Source organism: Borostomias antarcticus (assembly GCF_949987555.1).
Source record: "Borostomias antarcticus genome assembly, chromosome: 23".
Classification (NCBI taxonomy): domain Eukaryota; kingdom Metazoa; phylum Chordata; class Actinopteri; order Stomiiformes; family Stomiidae; genus Borostomias; species Borostomias antarcticus.
This window is the reverse complement of record NC_140256.1, coordinates 9,163,808-9,188,297: the sequence shown is the minus strand read 5'-3', so window position 1 is coordinate 9,188,297 and position 24,490 is coordinate 9,163,808. Positions and strand designations below refer to the sequence as shown.

Below are 24,490 nucleotides of genomic sequence, written 5' to 3'. Positions count from 1 at the left end.
CCTTCATATTCACGTGTTCATGCTGTCTTTATGAGCACAACCCGCATTTGGATGTGCTTGGTCGTAAGTATCAGGCATGATTGAAGACAAATATGTATATACTCTATGTGTTTCTGTGTGTGTGTGTGTGTGTGTGTGTGTATGTGTGTGCGTGTCTTTAGCTGAGCAGTTCCAGGTATGTGACAGGCACTTTGCCTTTCTGGTTCCCTCTCTCTCCGATGAGCCAATCAGAGTCCATGCCAGGAACCGTGTAAACAGTGATGAGCTGGGAGAAGACAAAAGAGAATAGAACATTCTTATATAACTATTCACATAGACGTTCATAGCTGAACAAAACACACTGGAATACCGCTGCATTATTGTTTATGCCATTGCCAAGCAGCTATCATAACTTCTGAATGTTATGATTAAGCAATAACACACGAGAGACACACGGCAGCACAGTGACGCCAACAACCATAATAAAGCAGCACCTTTCATGTGTTATTGCTTTTATACAACAGCACTGCACTGTTGTTAAATAGTTCTCAATTGTTTACCGTTGTTATGCCAACTTAACGCAGCAGACACGGAGCGATACCTTAACTGGTGTTTTGCCCATTATATTGTGGTTATTGGCATGGCTCTGAATGCGTCTTGGCCAATCACAATGCGCGGTACATTATATATTGTGATTGGCCAAGACGCATTCAGAGCCATGCCAATAACCACGATATAATAAGGTGCTGCTTTATTATGGTTGTTGGCGTCACTGTGCTGACGTGTGTCTCTCGTGTGTTATTGCTTAATCATAACATTCAGAGGTTATGATAGCTGCTTGGCAATGGCATAAACAATATTATTTATAATAACTGTTGTATAATATGAAATTAATGCGGTCAGATTGTACCCGGTAGTGGTTATAGGTATAAATGCCAGTGTTTTTAAACTAGATTTATCTATACTATATTTAACAATAGGGAGTGCACAATTTTAGGAAAAGAAAATGACTGCAGGACTTCAATATTTTATTAAAATATAGTTATGTATCCCGTGGTGGTTCTATTGCTGATAAGGCAATGTAAAAAGACTAACCTTAACATGAAAGAATCAATGGTTTACTCTGCCAAAGTAGGACATATGAGGTCTCAATGTCTGACAAATGTATGGTAAATGGTAAATGGACTGCACTTATACAGCGCTTTTCCACCTTAGCGGCACTCAAAGCGCTTTACAATGGCCTCTCATTCACCCATTCACACACACATTCACACACCAATAGCGGTAGCTGCCATGCAAGGCGCTAACCTGCTCATTGGTTAGCGCCATTTAGTGTGTGTGTGTGTGCCCACCTCATCAGCCAGCAGGGAGAGCTCACTGGTGTCTGCTGCATCGTAGTCGTATAGCACCTTGGCCTTGCGCGTGCCTGTGGCAGGCGCCTGGACCTCCTCTATCTTCAGAGTGTCAGCTTCCACAGAGCCGCCTGTGCCAACGTCCAGGGTGGCAGCAGCGTCCGCGGACGGGGAGCCAGCTGGGGACATGGGGTGGGCGGGGTTCACAGCAAACGCATTGGGAAACCTGGACAGACAGCAGGGGACAGTGAGCACATGTAGAACCCCGAGGACTCGGCCACAAGTTCACTGAACATCATCCTCAGCTCATACTTACACATCTCCACTGGAGCTGAAAGCATAGGGAACAAGGGAGATGGACGTTTATAAAGAGGTTTGTGCACTTTTGAGTGAAAAAAATGTGGCAGCGTAAGAAAGTGGTCCTCACCTGCTAAGCTCCTTCTGGAGGTCCTGCATGTGCAGGTGGCACTGCTTGTAGTAGGCTGCCTGGGCCTCCACAAACTCATGCAGGCAACGCAGGTGGTTCACCTACATGTACACACACACACACACACACAGACACAGACACACACACACACACACAAACACATACACAGCATCATCAGGTGGAACCTCACTGTAATAGCTCTATAGGACATGACCAAAATTACAAGCATACTGTAAACTACGTCTGCGCCCTCCTTCATACCAGAGCAGACCACGGTACTCACATGAGTGCTGCTGATGCCCTCCAGCAGGAGGCGCGTCACCTCCGCCTGTCTGTCAAACTCCGTCTGAGCCACACGAAGCTCGTGCTCCGCCTACATCACAGAAGACACACCGGCCGACACCGAGCTCCTCAGTGAGTACAATATAAATGCAAGAATACAGCACTGTACTGTACGTTCACCTAGCTAATCAGAAGTGAGTAGGAAACGCCTGGGAAGATCAGGGTGCGTAGACAAACGAATGGCTGAGCAGGATGTGAAAAGGGTGTCATACTCACCTTGTCCACCTCCTCACTCCAGAGCTGAGGCAACAAGAGAAGAAGAGAGAAGGCAAACTGTGATCAGACCACAGAGGGGACACACACATTCTCAGACTTGATTCATATTGACATTTAAAGGGTCACTTTTACTCCAAATCTATTTTTCCCACGGCACTGGCTGCAGGCAAGCGGTGGACAGACAATGCCAAATTCAAGATACTCCTGGACAAAACATGCGAGAAGCTGCGACGGCGCCTACGCAAATTGCCGTTGTTAAGCACACAAATCTGTGCTGTTAGGCAGGCACGAGCAATGTTGCTACTAGGCACAATGAAAATATTACATTACTGCTATAGGAAATTACAACATGATGTTCAACTATTACCATGACTTTGGTATGTAAAATAGGATAAAGTATTCTGCACAACCTGTGCACACATGACATTTGTACCCCCAAAACACTGCCTTAAGTGCCATAAGGCTGAATGGCCACACCACCGTGCCGTGGGCTTCAGCATATCTGTGCTTGTTTGATGTTTTCCATCGATCCACCATTTATAATGTAGAAGAAGTGTATACATGTAAATAGTAAACTGGTATGAGATAAGCAATCTGTGGTACGAGACAAGCTTGGCAGTCCATGAGACTCACACTCACGCTTCTTGGATTCAACCCAGTTTTTCACCGCTTATAAAACCACAACAGGAAGGTATCTCCTCAAGTTGACACAATTCAAATGAATGACTCAACAGGGGAAATCCGGACTGCTGCAATGTACGTAAAACAAAAGTCACGAGTGATGCACAAACAAATGGGTTTGAACAAGATTCTGAACTGTGAAGCCAAATGGTGCTCCCCTGCAGCACTGATCCCAGACTGGAGCAGGAGGTATCAGAGGCCTGGTCAGAGGCCTGGTCTGCCAGCTCATCTGGACCATGTGGTTATAGATAGATCTGCAGTACTGTTGCCTTTAGAGAGTCCTGTAAGCTTAATTAGGTGGGTTAGCTTGCAAAATCTAGTTCAACGTATGATATTCCTACTATTTCTTAACTATTATTATTATTATTATTATTATTATTATTATTAGGTGGGCTAGCTTGCTAGCGTGCGTGCGCGACGCCGCCACCATGCTCACAGCGGAGGATCCGTTAACTTAATCCTCCCATCATTTCATGACTTGGACGTATCAACAACTCATAATTAATCACAAAAGTGTATCTTACAGTACCTTGTCTTGCAAAACAGCATTCTCGTGCTGTTTTGCAATTGAAATCCAAATCATGCATGTTGTGCAAGCAGCAGCCTGTTAAAGTCCCAAGTAACATTAGTAAAAGTGTAGCCTACTGTTCTTTTTTTTCATTTATAGTAGTTATTATATAGTTATTATAGTACTACTGTATCAGTAGTTGTATTAGTAGTTACAGTAGTAAAAGCAAAAAATCTTTTTGGAGTGACATTAACAAATCAGCTACATATTCTTGTCCTTCTAATCTAGCTGTGACTGCTATAAACATGTTGTTGGGTTGTTATTGAAAATCTATTCCATATCCTATAAGAGGCCTCGTAGTTCCTTAAGTTAACTTGGGCTTATCAGCACCTTCATCAGCCTACTTGAATTCAAAGTTTTATATTCCTGTTTTCTTCCACTGGTACTAGTAGTACAAACTCTAGTATTAATAGTAGTCTATAGTAGTTTTTATATTTATAGTAGTTAGTAGTCATAGTAGTATTAGTAGTTGTATTACAGTAGTAGTATCAGTAGTATTTATAGTATATTTATAGTAGTACAGTAGGACCCCACTTATCCGAACCCAACGGGACCGAAGGTCGTTCGTATCTCTGAAATGTCCGGATGTCCGGAAACTTATGTTAAAATGCACCAAATTCAATAAGTGGTATACTTGTTTCATATAGACTCATAATAGACCAATAAATACCCTTAATTACTTGTGAAAATGCATCAAAATTGTAATCAAATAGCCAACTAAACTCATATAGCCTAGCCTATAATAGACCTACAGTAGCCTATAATAAAATAACCGAATTTCCACTTGAGTGCGTGCTTTGATAAAATACAGTACTTTATTCTCAAATGAGGCGTACGCTGCATCGATAGGCTACTGTATTTGCAGAACATGGTATAGCCTAAAAACAACCCAACATTAGAACAATTAGAGCAAATGATAATCAATAAATAAATAAATGAAATGACAGACAAGTTGTCGTGTCTTAGGCTATTGTAGCATAAAAGAAAGTCTCTAAAAGAACCGATGTAGGCTAACGTGGCCTAGGCTGTAGGCTATTATTTAACAAATACAGTAGGTCTAGTAGGCTAATCTACATGCTCACAACACGTCTGTGTTCCTGAAGTCCATTAACTGGGAACGAAAAATAACTCGATGCTCTGCTTCAGGTTGCTGACGCGCTTTCTGGCTACCAAAGAATGCAGCTCTCGCGCAGCAGACTCGTTTGCGTTTTGCGCTCGACATTAGAGTAACAAAGAAATGAAACGTGACAGTAGGCTACAGCCTACAGGCAACATGTAGGTCTACATACAGTTCTGTTTTTATTCACAGTAGGGTACAGTACTGTAATGAAAATCCCACCAGTAACCAGATAGCAGGCAAAAAAAAAAAGTTTTTTAAGCCTGTCCGGTAGACCGGGAGGTTCGGATCTCTGAAGTTCGGATGAGTGGGGTCCTACTGTAGTTATAGTAGGCTAGTATTAGCAGTAGAAGATACAGTACGTCCGGCTGGGGCAGCTGGCCCACCTCACATTTTCTAAAGGAAATGTACTTGTATACTAGTTTATACTGTATAAGACAGGCTATGGCTCATGCCTCACAGCTGTGGGACAGAGATGGAGGGAGGGGGCTGCCAAGGAGACCGCCCTCCGCTTCTTTACGCAGGGAAGAACCATATAGCACCAGCTTGTGTGTGCGTGTGCATGGGTGTGAGGGGGGACATGCGGTAGACACTTCTTACCGCAGAGGCACTGGCGGAAAGGATATAATTCCGTGGTCTGGTCTCCTGAAAGTCAGGCACCGCCTGTAGATATTGCAGAATGGTTTACACATGTGCACACTCACCCAGCAGAACAAGAACTCTGTCACGATGACGCAACAGAATGACTAAACCAGCAAGTGATAGTAAGCATGCCAGGAAACCATTATTCACCTTGAATCACTCATTTCACTATGGTCACATAAGGCTCCATGGGTCTGAGTTGAGTGAGTGTCCAATAGCAATATCTGTGTATCTGTATGTAGGTGTACATGCTATGAGTAACAAAATAGACTAAGGCTATTGACGTTACAAGGAAAACAGAGATTAAGTGAAACATTTCACATAGTCTCACTTAGATACAGACATGGTGTTCTGATGTAGGTAGAGAGAGACATCCAGGATCATGGTACAATGGGGACAGGCATGCTCTCAATCCTGCCTCTCAATGCAAACCTAGCCATCTATTACCGCTTTTCCATTGACAAGAACAGTACGGTACAGGATGGCAAGCATTTGTATCTGACCCGCAACTTGCTCCATTGTGCTGTGTTGTGTCTCGTGTCTATAGGTTAAGTGACTATACGTCACCACCATATGACACTTTACTCCTCCTACCTTCCTGATTATCTTCCCAGGTCTGTTGTGTAATGGAGAGGCGTTATGGACCAGTGCGGTGCCGGTCAGATAGAAATGCTTGCTGTCCTGTACCGTACGGTGCTGGTCAATGGAAAAGCGACTCTAGTCTCACATGGTACCAGGAATCAACTCAGGAGGGCCGCTGTATTGCAATGGGTGTTGTAAACTTTCTAAGTGGAACCAACTGTCCCAGGGAGCATATTTGTGTTCCACTCTCTGTGTGGCCCCAGTGTACCATGTCACAGGCTCATTCTATTTACTTATAAGTAGGGCTGGCACGATAACCATAACTGGGGCAATGACATTTTTGCAAGTTAACAACCGTCACAACCGCAATACATTTCAGAATACATTTTTCCTGCTTTATTTTTAACTAATTTGGCCTCTAGTTTAATCAGTTTCAGGAATGTCCCTTATTATTAAGAATAATGCCTGTTTTAATTTTGTCTATCAAACTGTTATATCATCCCCTTCCTCTCTCTATCCTTCAAATTGCGCTCAGTGTGAAGTTAAGGTAACCACTACATTGAAAGCAGAGTGGGGTAAGGGATTGGGAAAGGAGAGAGAAAATGTATTCAAAAATGGATTCATGTTCTCGGAATGGACATATTGTAGCCCAACTTCTAATCTTAAATTTGGAAGGGACCTGCATATAAGCAAGCATCAATAAATTATAATTTCTGCATTGGATTATAACAGTTGTTTTCATCTGCCCGTGGATTTACCGTTTCCAGGAAAAAGAGATTTCGACAATAGCACATTTTTTCTACTTCCGTTTTTGACAGTGCACAACTTGAAAAAGGTAGAAATTAGCAGAAGTCTGGTGTTCTTCTTGTACCCACTGCTTGAGTCACACCATTAACACTTGTCTTTTTCAAACTTGGTATCTAAAATGTTGCTCAGCAGGTTTTGGCACGCGCTAACCCCTGCAAGTTTGTTCTGAATCTCAGACAAGAAAAATGGTGTGTATTCGTTATTACGGTCATCACAGGTATTTACAGAGTAATTATTTGCAACCAAACATTCTATAATCGTCACAGCCCCATCTATAAGTATAGCTGTAAGTGCCTCACAGTACACCAGGAGTTCATTGTGCCAATGAGAAAATGGGAAGAACAGGAGAAAGAACAAAATATGAATGATGTTACACACTAGTACTCACTTCCCCCTCACACTGTGAACGTCAGAGAGATGTGACACAGAGAGAAACATAAGTTAGTCATCAGTAGCACATGGCCAGGGGTCCCATGGGAAAGGAAGGTGAGGAAACAAGGGAGGGGGGAGGGACTTACCGTAGCCTTGGCCTCCGCCGCTTTGGCCTTCTTCAGCCGGGCTTTACACACATCCAGGTCCAGACGACGGTTCTCCAGGAGACGCCTCTCTTTCTGAGATACACATAGAAGTAACGGACTCACACAACACTAAGTTACAGTATGCTCCATATTCTGCCTTTAGGGCTTTAGGGCACAGTAAGTCATAGGCCATACTACAGTAGGTATTAACTCCTCGGTAAGGAAACATATGACTGATTCAGTTATCATTGGATCCTGGGCCCGTAGCTGTCATCAAGTGTCTGAGGAAATCGGTCCTAACTGCCCTCTCATGCTTACTTATGGCAAAAGTAATCTCAAACAATCAGAGGTTACAAACGTGTCATCATGCATGTAGCCCTGATCTGTAATTGACTACTGTAGCTATTGTGTGTAGCTAGCAAGTTGATTACATTTTAAAGTAGTAAAGGGAAAATGCATGTTTAGCCCTGTTTTAAGGTTACTTCTGATCCTATACAATGGTTCAGATCAAAACGTTGACAAAACTAGCACTTTTGAGAAAGTCTCACCATGCTCTACCACCATTTTGGTCATACAATGGATGTGGATGGGCACCGTGAAAAATTATTCAAAAAACATGTTAAACTCTCTTTTGATCTGAACCATTGTATATGATCATAAGTAACCTTAAAACGGGGTTAAACATGCATTTTCCCTTTACTTCTTCTTTAAGAAACAATATTTATTGACATAGACAGAGTTGTGCTTGGTTGTTAAGGGATGAGAATTGGATGTCACGTCGTCACAAAGCTAGTAATGATTAGTCAATCAGCTAACACCAGCTGTGTCGAACCACCTAGCTACCTATAAACAGCAACGATAATGCACCATGAGCAGAAATTTAAAAAATATAGTGGTCTCTCACATTGTTTTATATATATATATATATATGTCACTGCGTCACATTTACAGAGCATTGTGGGATTTTTTTCTTGTGCGCTCCGGTTGAAGTTTGCACAGCAAGCTTCATACATATACATAGCGGAATATTACTTTAACAGTAGAATAAACATGTAAATTACTCCTAAATTTTGACACTAGCTTCCACTACTTTGAGGAATGATCCATCATTGGTGAAGGGGGGGAGGCAGCATGTTTACTGTGTACTTGTTAAATTCAGTGACGCTGTAATCGTACAAGGGATTGCTCTGAACACGTGGCCAGAAGCAGAGGTGGGTTGAGTTTCATTGACCTACATAAGGTAAATCAACACACTGTCTGTATCCCTGATGATACAACTTTATCAGTGTATGACAAGTGACAAGGTGAATTGCAGTAATAAAACCTACTGTAAATGGCACTATTTGGCTTTCAGGCGTCAGCAGCAGGATAGCGTAGTGACAACTGAGAGACATGACCAAGGGAAGGGAGAGTCTCAGGAGAGAATGGCAGAGCACAATACGCCAAGATGATACTGACCACAGGGAGTTGCTGAAAAGATTCTACAAGACTGGCAACAATGTTTAAAATGCACAGACTGTGATATTTGCATGAAGGCTACATCATGCCTTATTTGTGTGCTTGTTGTAGTCTCTCATATAAAGATAAATGGTTCCATAACTTAAAATAAAAGTAAAACTTCAATGTGACCTGTCCATTTGGTCACAGGGAGGGGGGGGGGGTCAAGAAGAGTTGAAGGCACATACATTTAGGGAGGCGAGGGAAACATTTAATCAAAAGATACCAGTTACAGCTCTCATAAAAAGGACAGATTACACAGCTGAGATTAAGAGACAGCTCTGACACTTGGTTCTATAAAAAGCTTCAATATGATCCTACACACCGCTTCAAGAAAGAAATATAATTTTTTGGACTAATGCCCACTCTTCATACCTAACCCTAACCCCCTTTTGACCCAATCTGAAAAATAATATCTTACCAATGATTATCCAACCAAACAAGTAATGTATATGTTGTCCCAAGTGCACAAATCCCTTACCAATGATCCAGGCAGGTCCATTGTTTCTGGCATAGGGTCTCTAACTGAGCCCCTCTCTAATTTGTTGATGCCCACATACGCCCTCTAGTTGCCCTCCTACCTGAAAGACACCAGCAACTTTCTCGAGCAACATGTCCAAATTTCTCATGATGGTCAAATCCACTTGGTAACACTTGATGTCACTAACATCCTCCACTCCAGTAGCCTAGAGGCTCTCCAGTTTTAGTCCATGAGCCAAGACCCCAAAATTGACCTACGGCAATCGAACGTGTGGGTAATTTCTAGTTTTTTTTTTACTTGTCTAGTCTTCTCTAGTTCACAGTTTGGCATGATAACCATTGCAGACTGGTAGCTTAGTGGTAGTTATGCGTTGAATATGTGGTAGTTAGTGGTAGTGGTAGTTATGCGTTGAATATGTGGAATAGAGCAGACACCTGATGACTGTGTATGGTGCCTGTTCGGTATTATGCGGCTTGTTGACTACTCAGGGTGCCTAAATCAATCCAATGTAATTTTTTTTGTCATTGTACAGCATCAATATCCCTACTGTAATAATAATAATTGATTCACCTCAGGAATATATGTATGTTTCTGAGTGTGATGAAAATCACAACATACTCATGAAATAAGTCTTTAAAGTATTTTACCTTTTGAGCAATAACAATAACAGAACAAGAACAAAATATGTTATACAAAATTAACTAAAAATCTTGCTCCTTATGTCACAATGAATGGGAAGCACACTATCAATACAGTATGTAAAGTGTGAGGGGTCCCTAGGTCTTTGAGCGCCTCATCCTGGCCCATCTCACGTCCGTCACAGACCCACTCCTGGACCCTCTGCAGTTTGCGTACAGAGCCAACAGGTCCGTGGACGACGCAGGCTCTTCACTACGTCCTACAGCACCTGGACACCGCAGGCACTTATGCCAGGATTCTGTTTGTGGACTTCAGATCGGCCTTCAACACCATCGTCCCGGCCACACTGGAGCACGGGCTCTCCCTGCTACAAGTGCCTGACTCCACCTGCAGGTGGATCACAGACTTCCTGTCCAACAGGACACAGTGCATGAAGCTTGGGAAGAACATCTCCGACCCCAAGTCCACCAGTACCGGCTCCCCACAGGGCTGTGTTCTTTCCCCCCTACTATTCTCACTGTACACAAACAGCTGTACCTCCAGCCATCAGTCTGTGAAGCTCTTGAAGTTTGCGGACGACACCACCCTCATAGGACTCATCTCCATAGGAGACAAGTCCGCCTACAGGTGGGAGATTGAACAGCTGATTTCCTGGTGCGGCCGGAACAACCTGGAGCTCTAAAGACAGTGGAAATGGTGGTCGACTTCAGGAAGAATTCATCACTCCCAACACCCTGCATGACTCCCCGGTTACCACTGTGGACTCCTTCCGCTTCCTGGGTACTGTCACTTCCCGGGACCTCAAGTGAGAATTGAACATCAGCACCCTGATTAAGAAGGCACAGCAGAGGATGTCCTTTCTGCGGCAGCCCTGCACGACTCCAGGGCGCTGAAGCGGGCCAGGAAGACCCCTCCCACCCAGGCTATGGCCTCTTCACACCGCTCCCCTCTGGCAGGAGGCTGCGGTCATCAAAGACCAAATCTGTTCGATACAGGAACAGCTTTTTCCCCATGGCCATCAGCCTCATCAACATGGCTCCCTTCTGACTCATCTTGGAAATGCTCTGATCTCATTCTAAGCTTTTAGGCTCTGAGCCCCCCCCCCCCCCCCCCCCCCCATCAGCAACAACTCCCCAACAATTTATGAGTGTTCCCTCAACGCATCGGCAACCCGCAAAGGGGGGGGGGGGGGGGGGGGGGGGGCAGATCCGGCTTAAAGAGTGGCCTGACTGGGGCTACACTTCCCGGCCCTGACTCACAGTCTCACATCTGGCACATCGAGCTTCCCACGGCCTGTGAAGGCACTCACAGTGTTAAAGTTAAAGTCCCAATGATTGTCACACACCCGACCTGAGGGTGGTGAAATTAGTTCTCCGCATTTGACTCATCCCCTGGGGGAGCGGTGAGCAGCAGCGGTGCCGCGCTCGGGAATCATTTGGTGATTTAGCCCCCCAATTCCAGCCCTTGATGCTGAATGCCAAGAAGGGAGGCAATGGGTATTTTTAATAGTCTTTGGTATGACTCGGCCGGGGATCGAACTCACGACCTCCCAGTCTCAGGGCGGACACTCTAACCACAAGGCCACTGAGCTGGTGTCACATCTGGTGTATGCGTGCATGCCAATCAGAGCATTACAGACACCATTTCCTGGCCCCTGGCGTAGCTTTGATGTCAAGATACCTAACCCGGTTCTTTGTTCCGCATTTCTGGAATATGGGACAGGAGGTATCAGCAGAGATTGCCAGGCAGAGCACCAGCACATCAGTGTCATCAGCTGCTACTACAACAGCGCTGTAGCCTTCCTCTGCGGCATGAGGGGCAACCCCTGCCCACTGATCCTTGCTGATGTGCAAGCAGCTTTCATTGCTGGTGATGTAGAGCTGCTTGTCTTTCAGCTTGTCCCTCAGCTTGGGTGTCTTCTACTCAGCCACCAGGAACCTTATGAGGTTGACCTTGTTGGCCGAGCTGCTGAGAAACTTTATCCATTGCTAGATCCAGTGATCTGGTGCAATGTTTCGGAACTGTATTCCTGTGGTGCACCCCCTGTTCGCTCTCTCTGCATCATTGATTGAGTCCTCCCGATATATACATCGAAGACCACATCGATTCTCTGGCTTCTGGCTCCTTCATGTAGGATCTGAATCAGGACTGAGTCTGCAAGTTGAGAGGTCTGGTTATTACCCTTCATCTTCTGAGCCACATTCATCCCATCAATGATGGTAGCAGACGGCCCAGGGATGGTCTCTCAGGGTTTTTCCTGGCTCAGGGTGATGCACATGGAATTTTGGATGGAAACCTCCCATGCCAAGTAGCCTACCAGCATATATAGGCCCATATTCTTCACTGTCGTTCTGACTGAGCTCACTTTTCAATATCGCGGGAAAGCTCCTGACATGACACAAAAATGGATATGAAGCCAAAAAGTTTAAGATACTGATAACCAGTCTATTAATGATCTTAATTACTAGTGGTCCAAACCATGGACAATGCAAGAAAGGGGGATGGGCTGCACTTGAAACAAGCTATCAAACACTTTTGGAGAGGATTTGAATTCATTGCTATTTTTATTCTCAATTTTTAGCATTTTGGCACTGGTTATTTTCCTTTGGCTCTGGCTAAAATCTCTTTTGGGGCGCCAAAAATTCCTCTATACAGGAAAAACAGGGCATTTCTGCAACTGCAAAGGTGATCTTAATCATCAGTACTGGCACACAAGGTATGAAAATTTGAAAATGGCCACTATTCACGTATGGCATTTTAATGGTCAAAATAGTGAATGCATGATAAATATTGTTAAGCTTTTTCTCTGCAAAGGCTATCATATCAATGAATAATGTGGACATATATAGGATGAAGAAAATAGAAAAAAAAATTGCCCACCCTTTTGATAGCGATCAGTGGCCTGGCTCATGCACTATTTTTCCTAGACAAATTTAACACCTCCCACACAACTCCTAGTTGATACTCTAATATCATATATCTTATATAGTCAATGTAATCAATATAATCTATATTGATGACATCTTCATTATCTTTAAGGGTACCGAATCTGAATTAACTGCTTTTGGTGACTACATGGACTCCCTGGCTGATACTATTAAACTCAACATGGAGTCTAGCCCCTTCTCCATTCATTCATTCAGCCTAAACATCCATGACAGGCTGGTACATGCAGAACAAGGAAAGAATTCAAGATAAAACAATTCATCACGTCACTCCACCAATGTTATTTCCCCTGTGACTAGACATTTCCAGGAAGTTAAACATCCAGTCTCTACACTCAGATTCTGTGGCATTGACAAAATCAACCCCAATCGCAGATACACTGATCTAGAATACAAACTACTTCAATGCGAAAGCAGATTGATTTTTATGTTGAAAACAGAGCATCCCGTTGGCCTTAATGAAACTCTTAATCTGACATGTTTCCTTTAGCCTTGGCTACCTGCATCTGCATGTACCAACCAACCCACCCCCCCTCTAGTGTTTACGTTTCATGTATTCTATTAATTTTTCAGCCCAATTTGCTCACTATTCAAGTTGTGTTTTTCTCTATATACCTGCTTTGTGTATTTTCTGAACCCATGTTCAGTTTTTTACAATATTGGTCTATCCATGGTAGCCCTTCTGAGTTGTTGTATCCCCTCAACAAGCTCTCACTAATTGATAGGCTATTGACTCTGTTCCAGTGCTGCTCAGGCTGACCCACCTTGTTAATTGTATTCCAGGGACATTCTCACTCTGCTGCCTTATAATCATTAGCTGATGAGCTGAGCTGAGCCTTGTATGAGATGTCTTTGTCCTCTATATATTGTTGAAAAACCTTCACTGCAAGCAATAGCACAGATGATAGTCAAGTGACTGAAACGTTTGCTCTCCTGTCTTTCCATTTTATTTTTTCACCTTAGCACTTTTTTCACTTTTGCACTGTACAATGGCATTACCGTTTTTGCTCTGATGTCCTGAATAAAGGGACTAGTTTCTTCGCTAGACCTCAGGCTCATGATGTTTTCTTGGACGGCTTGTTAGCTCCAAACATTTTTGGGTGTGCGGGTGTCCTTTGCCCTAACTGTGGTTCTTCTTGTAGATCATATAACCAGGTTCATGAAGGTCTATGACCATCTGTTTCTTTTGACCTGCCGGTTCTTTTGTTTTCTTCATGGTGTTGGATGACAAAGGGATACTGTATGCGTGTTACCTCACTTTATACCATAATGGGGCAGTAAGTGATGTAATGGCGCAATATAGTTCCTTAAGACTTTGATTGTTTATTGATTATTTAGGATCCCCATTAGTCATTACCTCAGTCATGACTACTCTTTCTTGAACTTAAATAAATTTAATTTAATACCTGGTTTAATTTTGGTAGATGTTATTCACAATAATCTTAAAGGGTGCCATTAACTGTGCAACCTTGATTTGGAGGAAATGGTTTTGGTTGGTTTGATTAGAACATTAATAAAGTACAGTATTTATTACATGCTGGTATTTGGAGTTTCTCTATAATTATATTGTTTTGAATTTTTTAAAATGTTGTTTGTGCATTTTCTGTCAGCGGTGCCAGTAATTTGAGACCACTGTATATAGCGGAAATAAAATTGATCCACAACAGTATTAAATATTTTATAATGATTACATTATAAATATAACAATAAAAACAAGACATATCTATTTTCGACATATCGAAAAACACTAATTGGTTCAATCTTGTTATAGAAATGTAGAATCTACTCAGTGTGCCCTTTTTCTACTCGAAAAACTACAAAACGTCATCACAATCACATGTCAAAACATGCTGAGATCATAAGACTAACTCCTACTCATCGCTGAGAGTAGGAGTGATGCTTGATAACTAGCCTAGCCTACAATCACTAGCTAGGACCTTGAGACACAGAAAGGCAGCCTCAAACCTACCTGTGAATCCTCTGTATACATTGGTATTTATCCTGCTATGCAATGTATGTATATCAAGTAGTGTACAGAAGCTGGTTATCCTGAAACAGGCTTGTTCTGACTGTTGTGTTGCTTCAATGACTCAGTGTGCTACTAACCGTTTTCTGTCTCCCCTAGTGTCTCTCTCTCTCCCTCCTATCCTCTAACCAGGTCCAGTGTCAGCTGCGGAGCTGTGGATATCGTAGTATTTAGTACACACACACACACACACACGTACACACAGACACACATCAGTCCACATCCGGCTTAGGCCTGGACCTGATGCTCTTAGCCTTTCTTTCTCCGAAAATTTTATTTAATGTTATTTATTGTTCTTTAAATGTTCTTAGCCATTAGACAAATATATTCCAGGAGCTTGCCCCAGGTTGCCTGTTTCAATATCTGTGTGGTCTGTATGGCTCTATGTGCTACTAACCCTGCTCTGCCTTCCCTCTGCCTTCCCTCTCCCTAGTGCCTCTCTCTCTCCCTCCTATCTTCTAACCAGGTCCAGTGGATGCCCCACTGTCACCAGCAGACCTCCCGAAGTCCGATAGATACCCCTGTGTCTGCTGTGGATGATGTAGCATGTCCGTAGAATATTCTCTCTCCTATGATGCTTTTAGCCTCTCTCACTCTGAAATGTAATTTAATGCAATGTATTGCTTTATAAATGTTCTTAGCCGGTATACAAACATACTCCTGGAGCTTGCTCGATCGCCTTGTTGAGAGGGGTCAGGGAAGAATTTTTACAGCTCACTTATCTGGCCCCCGGGTGATTACTGTTTTTTTGCTTCCCTCTGGAATATGTAGAGAGTGGGTCGTATGCCCACCTCCCTTGTTCTCTGTAAAGCGCATTGTGTTGCCTCTGGGTATGAAATGCGCTATACAAATAAAGCTTTGATTGATTGATTGATTGAACTACTTTTTAGGTCCTTCTCTTGAGTGGGTGAGGAAATATGGTCATAATCCTACTTTTAGTGCAATTCCCAGGAGTAATTCTTTGACGCTTGATAACTACGAGCCCTGATCTATAGTCTTTGAGAGCCAGACTCACCGAGATGGTCCTCCAGTCTCCTTCCAGGAAGTTCCGGAGTGGTGTGAGGAAGCCGATGGCGGAGGCTTGGAGGAGCTCTCTCTCTGCCCCTCCCAGGCGCCGCTCACACTCACCAACCTTGATCAACGTGCTCCCTGCAGCAGCACAGACACACAGTTAAGAAACACATTAGGAAACATTAGCATTATTCAAAACCAACAGCTATGTTACAGTTTGTTATTGTGCTGTTTTTCTGCTTTGACTACAAATGTGAATTAGCTTTAAGCTACAATATGTATCAAATCGTGACATTTAGGTTTGAATTGTACACTTACACAGTCAAGAACTGCACATGCTGATAACAGGTGTCAGGGCATCACTCGTCAGTATCGCTTCCCCATCGCATCATACCCAGGTGCTCTGATTTGCACTCCCACATGACCACCTCTCCCTATTAAGGCTGCAGTAGCCTATTACACTATTAAGGCTGCAGTAGCCTATTACCCTATTAAGGCTGTAGTAGCATATTACCCTATTAAAGTTGCACTGAAATGAAAAAAGCATTCTGTCCCATTTTGTTTCACATAATTGGTCATAGTGTTCACCTATTCAACAATGTATGCCCCAAAAAAATCAAAATTCTATCTTTGTTGTAATCTTATATCAAAGTATATAATTTCTTACTTGACGGTAGGTCACGTGCAATGACGACAACAGGTAACTTAGATTTTAGGCCAGTAATCTCACGACATCCACCCGTCAATCAACGCTATTCTTCTATCGAATCTGTCTAAAGTTCTTAAAACCCGTCCACTTGTCAATGTTCCAATCAAATTCCTCTAAACATATGTCCCACCCTCATAGCTTGTTTGCGTCGGAAATACGTCAAACTACGGAAGTTAGATGATCTCAAACGTCCATTTCAGTGCGACTTTAAGGCTGTAGTAGCATATTACCCTATTTAGGCTATAGCAGCCTATTTCTCTACATGATGGATTCACCCACACGCAAGCACGTTCATGAAGCACATTGTCATGCCTACTTGCAGCAACGTCAACCCTGCCCTTTCTCTTAGGTAGTTTTCTGGTTTCAACAGCTTTGTAAAGTGCGATGTATATACATATTCTTTGTAATTTATGATTCCACTGAGTTCTATCACTAAACAGTTGTGTATATACATTACCAGATTATACAGTACTTTGCTGAACTTACACAAATATATTTATTTCACATAAATACTGTTCATTAAGACCATACAGGAATGTCAGAGCCGTACCTCCTATAATCTTATCTACATATGAGGCAGAATAAGTAGATCAAGGATTCCACAATGGTAACTATTCATGATGTCTGATGTTCAGGCTATTGCTATATATATATATATATATATATATATATAACACCAGGACAAGATACCATGTATCTACTATCTACACAGGGCAGTGCACAAGCATCACTCCCCCCCCGACCACCCCCTCCATACCCACTAGAACACTCTGCCTTCAGGCCGCAGGTATCGGACTCTGAGGTGCCGCTCTGTGCGCTTCAAGAACAGCTTTGTGCCATACAGCATAACTGTGTTGAATAAGGCATGGTCTGGCCAGTTGGACACAACTTAATCCATCCATCACTGTCAAGTATACTGTATGGGTACAGAGACTGCTTCTGTGGAAGATTTAGACCTGATATGTGCAACACCCACTGCATGACATGGATGGCCTACAATGACACAATGAAACAATGAACGGCCTAATGTGAATGGCCTTCCATGAAACCTATCTACATCCAAAGGAAGGGAAAGAGAGCAGCTCTCTAGAATGACAGCATTCTTACAAAGACCTTGCAGCAGAAACTCTGCACCTCTTAGGACTACTTGGCAACGCACAGGAACGGAACAACTGTTTGGTATTTCCCAGACAGTAAAGAAGGATGCAGGTGACTGAGGAAAATTACAAACAGCTTACATTTTTCTTTCTACCAGGCACATGTGTATGATGCTCTGTATTACATAATCTCAGATAGTTCTGAAATATTACCTATAGTTAGAAACATAACATGAAGCATGCCCGTAGCAGTATTTTGCAGAAATATAATTAGATCTGTGAGAATCAAGCTAACTTTTACAGCTCACTTTTCTGGCCCCGGGTGAAACTGTTTTTCTTTGCTTCCCTCTGGAATATGCCCCCCCCATTTTCTCTCTGTAAAGCGCATTGTGTTGCCTCTATGTATGAAAAGCACTATACAAATAAAGTTTGATTTGAACTGATCACACCCACATTGCATTGTATGTAGGTATGGTTCACATAAGATTCTGTAAATAAAGTACTCAACATCATATTTACAGAACTGCTTCCTGGTACTGAGACATGAGGAATCCAAATACATAGTCAAAATCGACCCACAGACCTCCTATACCCCACATTAATCCCACCCCAACAAGCACTATATCACATCACTTCTATATCATGTTAGTCAGGGGCAGCACATAGCTCTGAGCAGCTGGCTGGGGATCGCAAGGTCCCCGGTTCTATCCCAGCCGATCCGAGGAGAACATTGAACCCCAAAATCGCTCATATGTGGCATGGTGCGCAGTACCTAATACTGTTGCCTCACAGCAAGAAGGTCTCTAGGCTTTTCTGTGTGGAGTTTGCATGTTCTCCCCGTGTTCGCAAGGGTTTCCCCCATAAAGAGCCCAATGTAAAAAACATGCAGAAGAACAGATCGCCTGTCTGTCGAAGGCGAAGACAGACAGGAGCACTTGTTTGGCCCCGGGAGCATCTCATGCACGCGGCCTACTGTCTGCTACCAGCTGCCCTTGGGGGAAGGACGACGGGATGGGTTAAGAGCAGGAAGACAATTTCATCAGTGGATGCTCCAGCCACTCTTGTGTGTGTGTGTGTCTCAGCATTGCCGCCTACACCGTGTGATGTGTGCATACTCACTGTGTAACGAATAAAGATGTTTGTTTGTTTTGTTTCTACAGTGTCTGACAAGTCAGTCTGACAAGTAACACAGAGCTGTGCTTTGGAGTATTATTTCTTCGTACCATCTGGTAGTGAATATGGTGATTGCTACTTTGCCCTGTACAAATGAATTAGTCATCGAAGTTGTTTGTGTTTTGTGCCATCATACAGTGTGAAATATCAGCTTCTGCAGAGTGTGCAAAGTGAGTGAAATGCACAACTGTAGTGATGAAGTGCCGGCCAGCGAAAAAACAAACATGAAACTAATGAAGGTCGCTGCAAACTCATAGCTCTGGTGCAAAAGATTTAATAAGACATGAAAAACAAGGTTGCTGCAGCTGTGCTGCCCTCGGCAGGGTTGATCTGACCACCAGATGGTGCTGTTCCTGCTAGAGCCTTAGTTTCAAATGATAATGATTTAGACATGTAGAGCTGTAAGAGTTCATCTTAGAACATTTATTGTCCCTCGTTATTAACCCTCAATGCAACATTTAATCTAAAATTAAAAGAAATTATAATTTCACTTTCTCTGCCTCTTTATTGCATCCTCCATTGCAGTGATGTAAATGACATTGCTGACTAGTTGCAGTTGCGTTGATGGTTCAGAGGATGCTGGGATGGGGGTACCAACCATGTGTCCTCTTTTCGACAATTGCAAACACAATGCGGTGTGCCTTTTGGACATTTACCTTTGAAGATTATTGGAGACCAGAACTAGAACCATTAAAATGTCATTGTCAATTTGCTTGTGCACCAGGAATGGTCTAACTGGTCTACACTTTTTTGAAGGGACTGAGCCACAAACTCAATGTATTCTAAGCCAATAGAAATGTTTTAGAAGCTTGAACCGGTCCCCCTACCTGGGTAGTACCAAACCTCAACTGAGGCCATTTAACCTCTTAATCAGTACTTTCTAGTTCCTTACCCGCAAACTCAACCAATCCTAATCTCAACCTAAAAGCAGCAATCTCAACCACAATCCTGAATTTGGAATGGACATAATGCTATTCTCACCTAAAGGTGAACAGCACCATCTGGTGATCAGAACTGGGTATTCACATTGCATGATGGACTAAACCCAAATAACTTAAAACATGCATAATAAAATGTTCACATGTTGTCCCTGACCCATGATGCATGTTCCTTTGTGATAATGAACTGCCCATAGAGATCCACATATATGCCCATAGAGATAGATATATATGCCCATAGAGATCCATATATATGCCCATAGAGATTCCTTGTGTACTTAGCAGTGACATGAGCAATGAGCACTAATATCTCAAGAGTGCACAATTCTTCTCTTTTTTTTCTATGGACCATTGTATATGATCGTAAATAACCTTATAACAGGGCTTATGACGCTTAATACCAAACTACTCATCACTAAGTGATGAACATGTGGCTGCATACAGTACAGTATATGCTAGATGACTAGGGACAGCTGTCAAACTGTAAATTCAACCTTGCAGGCAGCACAATAAAAGACGGCTATTTTTGTTGTTAAACATGAATCATCTAGCCCACATTGTCCACCTACTTCGGATGCCTCCGTGTTTTTATGCAGTGTTTCCCATAGCCTATGGTTGGGCGATTTGACAATAGTCTCCTCAGATGCGCATTTCAAAGCGTACGCAAATAGGCTCTGCATTGGGCAGCAGTCAACAAGGAAATGTTTTGGCTGTCACTAAAGCATTTTCACGGACGTAAGAGCTTGTCTATGGGAAAAAATAAAATTCCAGCAGATATCGTAGAAGAGTGATCTAGGAAAGCAGTTTTGTGTTGTGATATTCCATTTGGGAAATAAATTCCTATATAAATCACAAGGCAGGTGAGTGATCTTAGCCTCTACTTCTCTCTACTTCAAGAATCTCAGTCGACTTAAGGGTCTCCGACTGTTGATTCGACTCGTCGACTTTCAGGGGGCAGCCCTAGAAATGACCGTATGCCCAGTCGTCTGTCTTACGTTTGTTTTCTAAATGAGTGCCGTTGCCTCTGTATTCAGTGGCATATTGAGGTCTATAGGCAAACACAAGTGGCGATCATCTGTAGAAATAAACCTAGCCTAATTGTGCAATCGTTTTTAGAACTCGCAAAATGACAAAATTACGACAACAATTGACAAGTCTATTGAGTCATTTTTGCAGTGTTCTGGATTTCCAGAATTGAAAGAAAGTGCTCAGGGGCCCTTCTACTTTTTCACACAGAGTTTAGAGTTCTGGGATACGATACAAATAAATAAAAAACATTTAAAACATGTTCATATTCAACATTCATGGAGAAAATATTAAATTTCCTCTCCTTCATTACCACAAAGGAACATGCATCATTGGTGGGAGAGTGTTTACTGTGAACTTTTTTTGATAGATTAATAATAAATCTAAGTAAATACTAGTCTCGCGATGCCAGACTTTGGAGATCTCCGCCTCCGAAAGTCTGGAGACATCTCCATTGAAAACCGTCGCTAGAACAGCGCCGGAAAATGACACTACCAGCATAGCACAGCGTTTAGAGACTGACTCGTGTGTCTAATCAAATACAAATACGAGCGGAGCCCAAAATCAAGTTGAACAGGAAAAATGGATCACTTACTACCCAAAACTCAAGCACTTTCACTACAGAGACAAGCAGGCCCTGCCCTGGAAGCAAGAGTTGATTTATTGGCCTGACAGAAATGAGTAGCCTGGTGGTGGAGGTCCTCAGGGAGGGAGAACCAATTCAATAAAGCTCACAGCAGTTCTCATCACAAATCACACTACTCACCTAGAGCAAGAACAGCAGTTGAATAAAAGCTCAGGACGAAAAATTGCCTATAGGTTCCGAAACGTTTAAATGTTCAATGTTTAACATTAAATGTTAACAAATTAAAACAATAAGCATTGAACAGATACGTCTGCAGCTGCAGTTCTCATATACTGCTTGGGAGGGGGGTTAAGTGCACAGAAAATAAATCATATGTCTGCTGCCCTTTCACTGAGCCCATCAGGTGAAAGACATTTCCAGTTATTGAATGTGACTGCGGACCAAGGGACAGGCTAAGCTACTGTATTATTGAATGTGACTGCGGACCAAGGGACAAGCTTAGCTACTGTATTCTAAACCTATGGTCAAACCTCTACAACAAACAAGATTTGGGGCGACACTAAAAAGAAAAAATCTATAATATAAATATAGCTTGAGAGTTCAACGCTCACCATATGGAGTTCCAGGACCAAAGTCTTTGGCTGCGTCCAGCATGTAATGGCCAAGCAGTTCTCCATTGGTCGATCTGGAGGGTACCTTTCTGTCCAGTTTCTCATAGAGGTACTCCTCAATCCTGGCACCTATAGAGAGAGAGAGGAACAGCCTGATAAAGACTGGTACACAAGACACCTACTACTACGGTTGACCTTTCAACTCTGACGCACACAGTCATTATCTCATTGGGACACATTGTTATATTGTGTAAAAAGGCTGTAAGTTGAGGGATGATCATGCATCACAACTATGCATGTCCCAATCCCCTCTATTTAACCATGCCATCACATGATGATGTGGCCAACACTGCTAGACAGGTAATGATTACACCAAGATGATTTTGAGACTAACCCCTCTCCTAAAGAAGTCTACAAGGACGGAACTCTACTGGTATGGAAATATAGAGATGATTAAATGAATTGCAATTCAGAACAAACCATTACAAACCACAAGTCAAAGCCAATCAACAATCATACAGTTGAACATCAACTGGTTTAGGAAAACAGTGGTTGAATTTAAAAAAAAAACTGGAAATGCCTAGTGAGAGCAACAGAGCGTGTAAGTGGTGTTCTGCTGAATGACAGGGATGACATGAGACTCAAAGATAGCCCACCCACAGATGAGTAAGCCAGCCTAGTGTTAATTATAGACGCTGGGCTGTGAATAGTTATTATCCCCCCAGTGTGTTTCTGAGGATTAAATTACTACATACGACAGAACAGGAGTGTCAGACACAGCAGTATCTGATTCTAACCATGGGTTTACAGTACACCTGCCTGCAGCAGAGGAGTTTATTCTCTCTCTCTCTCACTCTCTCTCACACTCACACTCACACCAAGTGATAGAAGACACACAAAAATCCCAATACTCCCTGGAGCATCTAGTCTAGGCAACTACACTTGTCTACACTACCAGTCCACAGAGATGGAGAGAGTCTCCAGCAGAGTGCTACGGGAGGAGCCATACTCACCAGTGTGATCAACTGTAGCATGGAGAATCAGAAAGTCACAAGTTAGAGCTCTCCGCTCTCCAACACCACAAAGCCAGGGTCCACATCATGTATTCTGGTCTATATAGCCAAGTACAATCTAACAACATAGTGCAGGGGCCTATTAGATATTGCATCTTGCTTTCTCAATGTGACAATCAATACCAAGACTAATGAATTTCTGTGTGTGTGTGCGTGTGCGTGTGTGGCTGAGTAGGATTATAGGTAGGACGCTGTTTAGGGGGAAGAGCCTCAGCCTGCTCAGTTCTATTGGCACATCACATTGAGCCATACTTGGGTTGGGCTGCAGAAGAACCTCTGTCTGTCTGAATATTTTCTCTGTCCAGTTTTTGGTGCAGTCAGCTCGGCTGAGCAGGTTCTCAAAGTGGGCATCCAACTCCGTCTTCTCTGCCTGTCCCAGCTTCTCCTCTGTGAACTGTGGTGAATTAAACGGTGGATTAGCCTTTAGTTCTTTATCAAGGCCTACTGTCATTAAGCTTATCAATTGATAGAACTTGTGCGATGTCATTGATGAGCACAGCTTTCTGATACTAGCTAGTTAAGATATGTCTAAGTCGATTAAGATCAAGATCAAACACTCGTTTACAACAATTCACCAATGTAAACCCTAGACCTGCTGATCGTTACCATCGTGACTGTCTAGTGGTGTACTGTTTCAGCTACAGTAGCTAGCTAGCTAGCAAGCTAGTGCTGGCTCACTTGTCCTGTTTTGTGACAAGCAGTAGGTTACCTTTCTAGCTGCAGCCAGCTAGCTATACTAATGGCTTGGATCGAACTTAAATCAAACTTAGCTGGCATTTAGCTAAGTGTTAGCTAGACTTTAGCAAACAAGACAGGATATCTAGCCAGGTAGCTACATCTACTAGCTAGCTAGCCACAATAGCAGCACCATTATTCGTTAGCTAAGATAGAGCTAACTCATTTTGGACTTGTGGTCGGCGCTGCCAAACACTGTAAAACCTACCTGCACAGCCCGTGTAAAAAAAACACCTGCATCTGAGGCTAGTTTCTTCACGTTAAAATCCATCATGTCAGAGTCTAGCTAGTCAAATACACTCCTTGTCGTCGGCATCTGTAGTAAAAACAGCTGTAAGAGGGAGGTCTGCGCCTGCACTGACGTGTGGCGTGGCCAAATAACAGCGTTGTCATTGTTTCTGACAGTGACTTCCAGACGATTATGCTGTCTCAGTTTACCTCCTTGGACCATAATAATCACCCCCATCTAGCACTGACTAAACAGTTATTAAGAAATGTACTTTTCATGTGCAGTGATATATGCCATTGTAGCTAGAATATATACAACTGATTTGAACAGTCTGAATTCCATGGGCTTATAGCCCACAAACAGGTACACACTGCACAGTAACTTCAACATTTTGTCCCACACCCATGATGCATTTTCCTTTGTGGCAATGAAGGAGTGGAAGGTGATATTTTCTTCATGAATATTATTAGGCTACAGTATATA

At 42.9% G+C, this 24,490-nt stretch overlaps 1 protein-coding gene across 1 annotated transcript; it reads right to left on the bottom strand.

Moving 5' to 3' along the window:
• Positions 1 to 54: 54 nt before the first annotated feature.
• Positions 55 to 24,118, bottom strand: LOC311324670 (endophilin-B2-like). The gene is made up of 12 exons (XM_084457204.1): positions 23,987 to 24,118; positions 23,296 to 23,437; positions 21,971 to 22,099; positions 15,835 to 15,968; positions 7,232 to 7,324; positions 5,283 to 5,345; positions 2,317 to 2,340; positions 2,042 to 2,131; positions 1,759 to 1,859; positions 1,648 to 1,662; positions 1,332 to 1,557; positions 55 to 265 (listed from the first exon to the last, which is right to left on the bottom strand). Exons 1-12 carry the CDS (start codon positions 24,050 to 24,052, stop codon positions 158 to 160), a joined length of 1,191 nt encoding a protein of 396 aa, XP_084313330.1. The 5' UTR covers positions 24,053 to 24,118; the 3' UTR covers positions 55 to 157.
• Between the last annotated feature and the right edge of the window lie 372 nt (positions 24,119 to 24,490).